This window comes from Macrobrachium nipponense, chromosome 9 (assembly GCF_015104395.2).
Source record: "Macrobrachium nipponense isolate FS-2020 chromosome 9, ASM1510439v2, whole genome shotgun sequence".
In the NCBI taxonomy this organism is placed as follows: Eukaryota; Metazoa; Arthropoda; class Malacostraca; order Decapoda; family Palaemonidae; genus Macrobrachium; species Macrobrachium nipponense.
This window is the reverse complement of record NC_061110.1, coordinates 73769606-73779605: the sequence shown is the minus strand read 5'-3', so window position 1 is coordinate 73779605 and position 10000 is coordinate 73769606. Positions and strand designations below refer to the sequence as shown.

The 10000-nt window shown below is 33.9% G+C and overlaps 1 protein-coding gene across 1 annotated transcript in view; it reads left to right on the top strand.

Moving 5' to 3' along the window:
• Window positions 1-10000, top strand: part of LOC135218401 (uncharacterized) — a 701048-nt gene that overhangs the window by 677514 nt on the left and 13534 nt on the right. Inside the window, exons 4-6 of the mRNA XM_064254700.1 lie at window positions 1-64; window positions 6297-6436; window positions 7858-7984. The exon at window positions 1-64 is cut by the window's left edge and continues 18 nt beyond it. Coding sequence (XP_064110770.1) covers window positions 1-64; window positions 6297-6436; window positions 7858-7984 — 331 coding nt within the window. The remainder of the gene's footprint in view (window positions 65-6296; window positions 6437-7857; window positions 7985-10000) is intronic.

Genomic DNA, 10000 nt, shown 5'->3' with positions numbered 1-10000 from the left:
CAAGAGCTATTGGAACATGTCTCTGCCTACTCGTAGCGCACGTATTTTCAACAGATGCCAATTAGTAAGTATATTTACATGTGCATGATAAATATATATATATATATATATATAATATATATATATATATTCATATATATATGTATGTATATATATATATTTTTATATGAGATTTTTTAGAGAGAGAGAGAAGAGAGAGAGAGAGAACGAGAGAGAGAGAGAGAGAGAGAGAGAGAGAGAGAGAGAGGACGGGGGGAGGAGGTTGTGTGTTCCGGGCTGTAGAGTCATCCTTGCCTGTTTCAACTCATTCATCTTTGATTAGGTGTCTGTTTATTTTAGGCATCTGTGAATCCAAACCTCTTACGCTCTGCCAGCTTAGCTGAAGTCCAGCTAACATTCTTCCTCTTATAATCTGTATATATATATATATATATATATAATATATATATATTATATATATATCATATATATATTATAGGGTACATATTATTATATATATATGTATAAATATATAAATATGAATATAGATCTATATATACGTGTATATATATGTGTATATATGTGTATATGTATATATATGTGTGTGTGCGTGTATGTATGTGTAATATATATATATATATATATATATATATATATATTATATATATATAGTATATATATAGATATAGATATATATGTATGTATAATCTATGATATATATACGTATATACATACATACTTATACATATATATATATATATATATATATATATCTATATCTATAATATCTATATAGATATATAATATATATATGTATATATATATATATATATATATATATATAATATATATAGATTGATAACTATAATGGCATAATGGCTTCTTAACTTCTAAGGCATGGGGAAAATTCGACCTCGCATAGTATAGCTTGAAGAGTGATTTGCTAGCTATTCTGAAACTAGCAAGTTGTAGAATTTATTGCTTAAAATCAAGTAAAACACTAGATTGGATAAAAATCGTTGAAGTGGTTATAAAGATGCTATAACTCATATACATCGTATTCTCTTTATACTGATGATGAAAACAATGCTGTGTCATTATTATTTAAAAGGAAAGTATTTCTGAATACATTTTGTTATTCAAAGCATTGAAGTTCCATGGTCGCGTTTTGTATTACTATTGAGTCCTCATCAACTTCAAGGTAGAAGAATTAGTAGTAATTATCTTCTCGGAAGCTAACGATTGTTAAAGGTTATAACGCGTGGAATGCAAAACGTCATGGACGTATGTTTATTCCATTGTTGTAGCTCGGTTTTACTTCGCAGTTTTCCAAGAGAACTAAGATGTATGAAATTAAGGTCAGTTAACAACGTTCTACTCCGTGATAATGGTTGACTGAAACTGAAGAAGGAAGGATATGTGCTGTATATTTAGGCACTGGTCAGAGGAATCTCGTTAATCATTAACTATATTTCTTCAAGTGTCGTTAACGTGCTCATTTGTTAAATTCATATTTATGCTTGCCATCCATTTATCAGCAGCACTTACTAGATTTTTGTCATTTTTGTGCTTGGTTTTTGTCTTCAGTGAGGCTTTAACAAGCTATCAGATATATATAGAAAATGCCCAGGGTGGTAATTAAACAAACATTCGCGATCGGTGACTTGGTCATGGCAAATAATGAAATAAACTGATATTTCACAAAATAAAAAAAAAATCGTCTTAACGGCCAAAGCCAAGTGACCTTGTCACCGGCCAATTTTGTTCTTTTGCATCTGCTTAGTTGCGTTGGTGGTACTGATTTTGTTTCATGTGACTAATACAATGGGCGCAAGTTAACTTTGTCAGTGTTTTTTTCTCTCTCCTTGTTAATCATAGATCGAGTACAAAGAGCAAAGATATCACGTTATATTTCTCTTTCGTTAGCTAAATACAAGTAGTGGGGCTATATCGATAGATCCTTGACATATTAGACTAGGATGTGGAAGGCCATTACTGTGTTGTAAATATTTCGTGCGTTATTCAAGGTGCTGACATCAAGCCTTTAATTCATTGATGTTACCTTATCACAACACACGTGGTAAACAGGTGGCAGGATGTGGCCTATTCTATTTTCGAACGGCGGGAGATAACTGGTCAAGGCTAGGTATCCTTTATCTGACTCGCCCTCAATAAGTTGATTTTATTTTTAGCTGTTATCCATCCATTTGTTATGGTACTGATAACGAAAACATCAGCAGCGTCGTTTAAAACGTAAACATCGGATACAACGTCAGCGACGCAAGCCAATGATGTAATGATGATAAAAGGCGAAAAAAAAATATAAAGTGATAGTGACGATGCGGATGAATAACACATTTAATAACGAGTAAGTAAATGATGATAAGCTTCCAAGCAATGATTCAACCATACTGTAATATTCATCATTTTTTCTTTTCACCGGAAGACTGGCCGATAGAAGTTACGTGACTTCAACATGGAATACCTATATTCTGTGAAGATTTTATGCAAAAAGCGAGAATACTCTCGAACCAATAGAACGTGCCATCCCTGATATTCTTTCGGTCTAATAAGTGTGGCTGTTTCCACTTTCATTGTAATTGATTTTTTTGCAAAATAGGAACCTGGGACTGGGATTCGTATCCGAAATGCAGTGCGATCTTGAACCTCCGCACATTGTTTGAGACCCGAGTTATATCAAAAGCAGGAGAACAGAACTAGTCCATGGATTTCAGGAGTGGGCTGGTTCTTGGGACAGGGCTATTAGCTTTCGTCTGCTTTGCCTGTTAAGATGATTACAGTACAGATGATTGCATTCATGCAATACACTCAGTCCAATCAAGCGGGTTTAGCCTACACTTGAGCTACCCTAATATTATTGGTGCTCTCCTTTTTGGGTTGGATAGGCAGTTGCCATTATGTCATCAGCATCTGCTGGTACCATTAGCCATAAATATCATGAAACCACTAATTCTTATATATATATATATATATATATATATATATATATATATATATATATATATATATATATATATATCGTATATGTATATATATATATATATATATATATATATATATATAATGTGCGCACACATATATATATATATATATATATATACTATAGATATATATATATATATATATATATAATGTGCGCACACATATATATATGTATTATTTTAAATTTTTTTATGAAAAGGCAATGAAATAGTTACCCCATGATCTCATGGCTATTCCTTGAATCCTCAGCCAGAGGTGCTCTTCTGTCCACTACTGATGACAGTACAAACAAATCACTAGTTGAACAGCCTATGGTGCATACGTATCAATAATTCCTTCAAGATGCACAACAGAAAATCAATGCTTACCAACATCCTGACTGCATATCTTAGTAAAGCTGAAGGCAGTGGAGAGCAAAGCCTATAAGCTTAGAAAAACTAATTAGTGGTCTTACAATTGTTCACAGGTAAAATCATTTTCCTGGAACAAGCACATCACAATAACTTATGGCTCTGATAATACTTCAGTTTGTGAATGCAATAGTAAATCCAATGATACCACTTGACTGCCGGATGGTTCTCGATAATGATTTAAATAAAAGATTGCTTATTTACGTGTTGAATAGGAACAAGGAGACTAAAACAAAAAAATGTGCAAATTCTCCATGTATGTCAGATACCTGCTTATTGCCATTATGAAAGTATATAGACGATATTTAATAATAAGAAAATATCGAAATGCAAATGAACAGGTCAAAGAAATTGACGTATATCAGATCATTAGTGAAAAAGAGAATCGGGCTACGTCAAAACCAAGTTAAAGTCTTTGAGAATACCCTAGGTAATTACGATGATTCAACCCAGGACTTGATGAAATTCCATATACAATGATAAGACTTGTTAGTGGACATATAGTTTTATTTTAAATATTATTAATAGAGCTGTGACACCAGTTACCTAATGGTCAAGGAACTAGCCATCAACTTAGCTTGTTTGATGCTTGGGTGGAATAAGTTTTTTGTAGAAAATTACGTACCAGTTATATTGGCGTCTTGTCTGTGTAAGGTCATGGGAAAATTTCATCAGTGGAATACTGGCCAGGTTCTTGGAGAAGAAAGCTATTACCCTGATTAAACTTATGTTTTCTATGAGTGAAATATTCAAGTCTAAGCAGCGTCATGAAACGATCTTTTTTTTTTTTTTTTTTTTTTTTTTTTTTTTTTTTTTTTTTTTAAATCATCTGATATCGCTTGGAGAAATGACATCCTCAAAACCATTCATGGTTTAAGATTGAGAGAATTAATACAGCTTAGTAAGGTATTTTAGGCACACAGGTCAGAGGAAGAAATATTCTGAAAGAGCAAGCGCAAGAAAATGGAGATGACTAATGTAGTGTGGTAAGTGTGACATTACTTGCTTGAGCTGTGAGTGGGAAATCCTCTATTAAACTCTGTAGTGTTCTCCACACTTTTGTTAGACGACCTTTCCATATCATGTGCTAGGACAACAATACCAGTGGGTGAAAGGATGCTGAAATATGTAGTCGAGAGAAATTATTCACTGGGCTGATCAGCACAACATTAAATTCCCCAAACCTGAAACGGTAAACTTTAATTTTTATGAATTTGGTGAGCACATCCTGATGCAGAGTCAAAGGGCAATGGGTACCATGTGTAGAAAGTCCTGGTTAGGGTTAATTTTTGATCAAAGGTTGACTTGTGATCGTCATTCTAATGTTCTAAAAGTCATATATTAATTGCTTTGACCCTGTCAAAAGTAATTTCCAGTATGTCGTGGGTTAGAGATTGCAAAGCACTTTTAAAATGATTTAAACCCCTGTTTTTTTTTCCAAACCGAACCATAAATGAGAAATATACTTACCTGCCACCCTAAGCCAATTCAGTATTTTAGATTCTGTACACCATATTGGTATCATATTGTTGACAGCTGCCTTTAGATTTACATGTTTCTAGTGTCTAGTTTGTGTGGGAGATGGAGGTATGCTCAATTTCCAAGGAAATGGGGAAGAACAGAGCACTTTAACTTTCGGTTTTACTCCATATTGTTTGGAGTAAATTGTAAGGTTGCACTTCCCCCTTATTAAAGCTGTATTTATCCATTTTTGATATTGCAAGAAGCTTTGCTAGCAACTTCTGTTTTCAGTTCTGCCAATCTGTTGTCTAAAAAATCCTTTAGTGTCCTCACATTATCAGCTGCAAAGGAGCGCAAATAAATTCGTACTGGATATCAGCACAACTAGTTGTTTTCTGGTAATGTGGAGGCCCATTAGCGAAAGAGACTGCTATAGATATACCTCCAAGATGTCACTTTTTACGCAAAGATTTCTTGCCAAAAATCAAAAGTTCTATTATGGATATAAGGGGTGATACATTTAAGAGCAAAATGAGAGGGATTGCCGAGGTGATAAAGCAATATGCCCAGAACTAAGAGATAACCCTGTGCGGTTTACGGATAGGACACCACTTACAAGTGATGACCGACCGGTCCTTTTGAATGAAGCACATTTTGATTGAATGCCTCAATCCCGAGGACTTTAGGAGCAGACTTTTCTGAGGTTAGAGATGAAAAATGCAGATGTACTCTTGCCTTAAGTACTTTTTGAAGAAATAGTATATATGATGCCAGTGGCACTGTCAAATGTTTTAGAAGCTGTCGCTCGGCTAAACGTCTATGTTTGTCCTTTTTTAACTTCATTTCAGAAAGTGACCTTGTGTTGAAGATTTGGTCTACTTTATCTTTTCTGTTTCGATTTTTATGACCGCAGATTGTTTTTAAATAGATTATATTTATTTCATTTTATATCTTATTGAAGCTTATACCATGGGTATAAGCTTCAATAGTTACTGAAGATATGAAATGAGACAAATTGTTATGTTTCATTTATTTTTAGTTTTGTTCATTTATCGTAAGTGCTATTAGCGTTTTTTAATTTGCGTCTATCATACATACATACATACACATACATACATACATACATACATACATACATACATACACACACACACACACACACACACACACACATATATATATATATATATTATATATATAATATATATATATAGTTATTGATAATTATACATTTGGAGCATATGCCGGTAAACTGAATAATCTGCCTTTTCTTTAGAAAAGAAACAAAAATGATTAACTCTACTCAGTATCACTGAACACCAAATAAAGGTGGCATATATTTATATTTTATCGCTTTCATCTGTTATGCTTTCTGTCCTTACCGTAAACAATTTTCCTAAAATTTATGTATTATTATTATTTATTTTTTTTTTTTTTTTGCAGCGTAGTCACAGACAAATGGGGTCAGGAATATTGTCGCCCATCGTACTGTGCCCTTATGGATAGCGAAGGATGGTTAAGATGCTGTGAAAGGTACAAGAAGTGTTGCGCTTATGCAGATATGATCGGTGGAAGGATTGCAGGTGAGGATAACTAGTTTCTTATTTTCCAAGGACAGTGTTATATTCTACCATTTCTTCGTGCTCTCACGGAGGCACAAGCGACAGACAGACAGACAGACACAAAAGTAATACCTAATATATATATATATATATATATATATATATATATATATATATATATATATATATATATATATATATATATATATATACATACACATATATATATATATATATATATATATATATATATATATATATATATATATATATATATATATATATATATATATACATATATATATATATATATATATATACACACACACACACACACACATATATATATATATATATATATATATATATATATATATATGTGTGTGTGTGTGTGTGTGTGTGTGTGTGTGTGTGTGTCCTCCGACTACCGTGTCATATGGACATCTGTGAAATTCTGCCACCCCTGACTTATCTGTGTTTAATTTTTCACTAATCTTTTAACTCTTTTGGAGCCCAGTGGAGCGAAGCTGACATCATCAGCAGCTATTCTCAGCGGTTGAGAGAAGGATGTGTCCAGGCAGTCTCCATTCCCTTTCAAATATTCTCCTTTACGTGTAAAACTTACATATATCTCCCTTGGCATAATTTCTAACTCTGTCCCGCCATCTGACTCCCAATATTCTCAAGTCTTTATTCTCAAATCGACAAAATCTGTTAAATATAATTTAACTGTCATACTGTATTACGTACTAGAACTGCATATAAACTTACTTTCTTAAGCACTTTTAGTCTCTTTGATTACCGATTCTAATTTAACCTTCGGATTGTTTGATATGCTTTTGTAAGTCTTATACTCAATTCCAGGTCAAGAGAACCTATTCCTTAATGTTTGAAGATTAGAGTTGGTGAATTTTTCCTCCGCCTGATGCTATTTCGTCTTTTCGTACACTGTTGTCTTCATGATTTTATTTTACTTTAACTCTTAGATTTATTCAAGTCTCATCCCTGTAAATATATGATACATTTCTATTAAGAAAGTTTTGTAAATTTTGTGGTGTTTTGGTGATTAAAAACACAACATATTGTAAGACTTGTCAAGATGTTAGTAACACAAAACTTCTCTTTAATCTCTGACATAATGTTTGTTATAAAATATGTGAGAAGGAACAAAACAACAAATATGAAATAACATTCCCGTGTATTGCCCCATTATTTACTGCAAATGCTCTTGAGAAGACCCTGTCAGTAAGTATTATCTTTCTATGTACTTTGCATCAGCACTATTCCATTTACCACTTCCGCAGATAATCACAGTAATCACAGCTAATAAAATGATGGAGGGGGGCTTTACATGAGTTGGAGGTAAGAAGGGTTAAAACTGTATTTATATGACCAGAAAGGGTGTTGTTATTAAAATAAACTATTTATTTCTGAAATTCCAGACCCCTTTGCTTTTGAAAAGCCAAAGCCTGTTCATGTGACGGTACCTCGGACTACTCCTGCTCCTACAACGACTCCAACAACAACCAAATCAGAGGAAACTACCCAAGATTTAGGAGGACCCATCGAGTAAGTTTACTTTTTTGAACATTAGTACTTAATAACGTAATTTTTTTCTGTATTTCAGCTTATTTGGTTTCGGGTGACTGCAAGCAAAATGGAGTGATTGAGTTGTTTGAACCATCTTTTCACTAAAGTTAATCCTTTTACCATTTACACTTCTTAATTCGACTTCTCATATCTTTAAATCGTCTGACTCCACAATGCTGCGAAAACACAGTTCATTTCAGTGGATTCCGTTTTTTTTATCTGTTCATTCGGATTCAGCAGCCACACTTTACTTTCATTGAAAAAGGTCTATTGAACTCTGCTCTCAAATACAGTTCTCTTTTATTTAAAATCTGCTTATGCCCAGACAGTTCCATTGCTTCACGTATTCGGCATCATACCTCTTGTCTCATCTTACTGTCACTCAGTCCGTCTTTTTCTTTTCTTAAATGCCTGTATGAATCGGAGTTTCCATTCTTTCGGGGGATAGTGAAGTCAGTGCACCTCACGTGATGCTCTTTAGGCACTACTTATGGGTCTTTGCAGCGTCCCTTCTGCCATAGCTGCAACCTCTCACATTTCTCTTACTGTACCTCCTTTCATATTCTATTTCTTTCATCTGACTTTCCACCCTCTCCAAAAATTGTTTTATATTGTAATTGCGAGATTTTCCTCCTGTTACACTTTCAAAGCTAACTGTCAAATTACTTTTCAGCGCTGAATGAAATCATAGGTCCCAGCGCTTGGCCTTTGGCCTAAATTCTATATTCTATTCTATCCATTCCATTCTTTCACTATCCAAGATATATAAACATTCAGTGTTCCACCTTCTGGTTTCCATTGACCATCATAACTCATCATTACCTCGCATTCACTTCCAACTTCCTTTTGTAACTATTTTCAAACTCGTTCAGTTGACTGCAGTTTCTTTTCGCCATCCATACTGAACACTCTCAGACAGCTGTAAATATTAGTCACTCCTCACTCCATTCACTGGAATCAGTTTTATCCCAGAACTCTGCACATGCGCCTCCATCCATAAAGAAATTGAATTGGTATAAGGGCATAATACATGACTGTCGCAGAAGCAATTTTACAATAATTCGTTTATTCCCTTGTATTGTCACACATTTTGTCTTTGTCCCGGTAGCTTTTAATAGCAATCAACAAATTGCCTTCTAAATCATACCTACTCAACACTCTCCGCATTGCATCTCAGTTTATGTCATAAGTTTTTTGTCGGTCTCAGCACTGATTTTCCCTTTTAGTCTTAAGACTTCACTCACAATTCTTTCATAATAAACAGTTGTCCACCTATACCTCTTGTTTAAATCCGAGCGTGACTTTCCCTTGCATACAGAGTATTTCATGCCTTTATAATGTTTGGTCATGAATGTTATCTTCATCCATATACAAAATAACAAAATTGGCATTCTTATCTCTCATTACATTCCTTGGTCAACTCTCTCAATTACACTTCAACCACTGCAGTGAAACATCCCACTCGCAATCTCCTCAATTTCTCTTGCCTTTCCATTTGTTAGTCTACATGCAGTTGGCCTCCATATATCCTCAACGGTCATTTCCACAGGCATTCTGGAATTTACATTAATTCCTTTCGGTTATGCATCATGAACCCTCCTTCCTTTCCTTCTAGTTCCCACATGTAACATCTCTAAGATTTTAATTCAAAACACACAGGACTGCATTTAAATATCTAATGCTTAGGTTGCCCCATTCTTACTTAATGGAGAACTGAAGGTCATTAAGCTGCTGAGAGTCATTTTACTTATGGTGACCTTGGAATCGTGGTTTACTTCCATTTTATTCCTTCCTATATGTCTGCTAATTATAGGCATCTCATATTTGTTATGCGATGGAACTTTATCCTGATCAAAAAGTTGTCCTTTGAGATTTAAAGTTTTTTTATTATTATTATTATTGGGAAGAGAAAGGTAGGTAAGGAAAGTATAACATCTTAGTTAGTCTTTCCTTTCGATAATTCTCTCGTCTCAATCTTTAGGATTGTAGCTACTT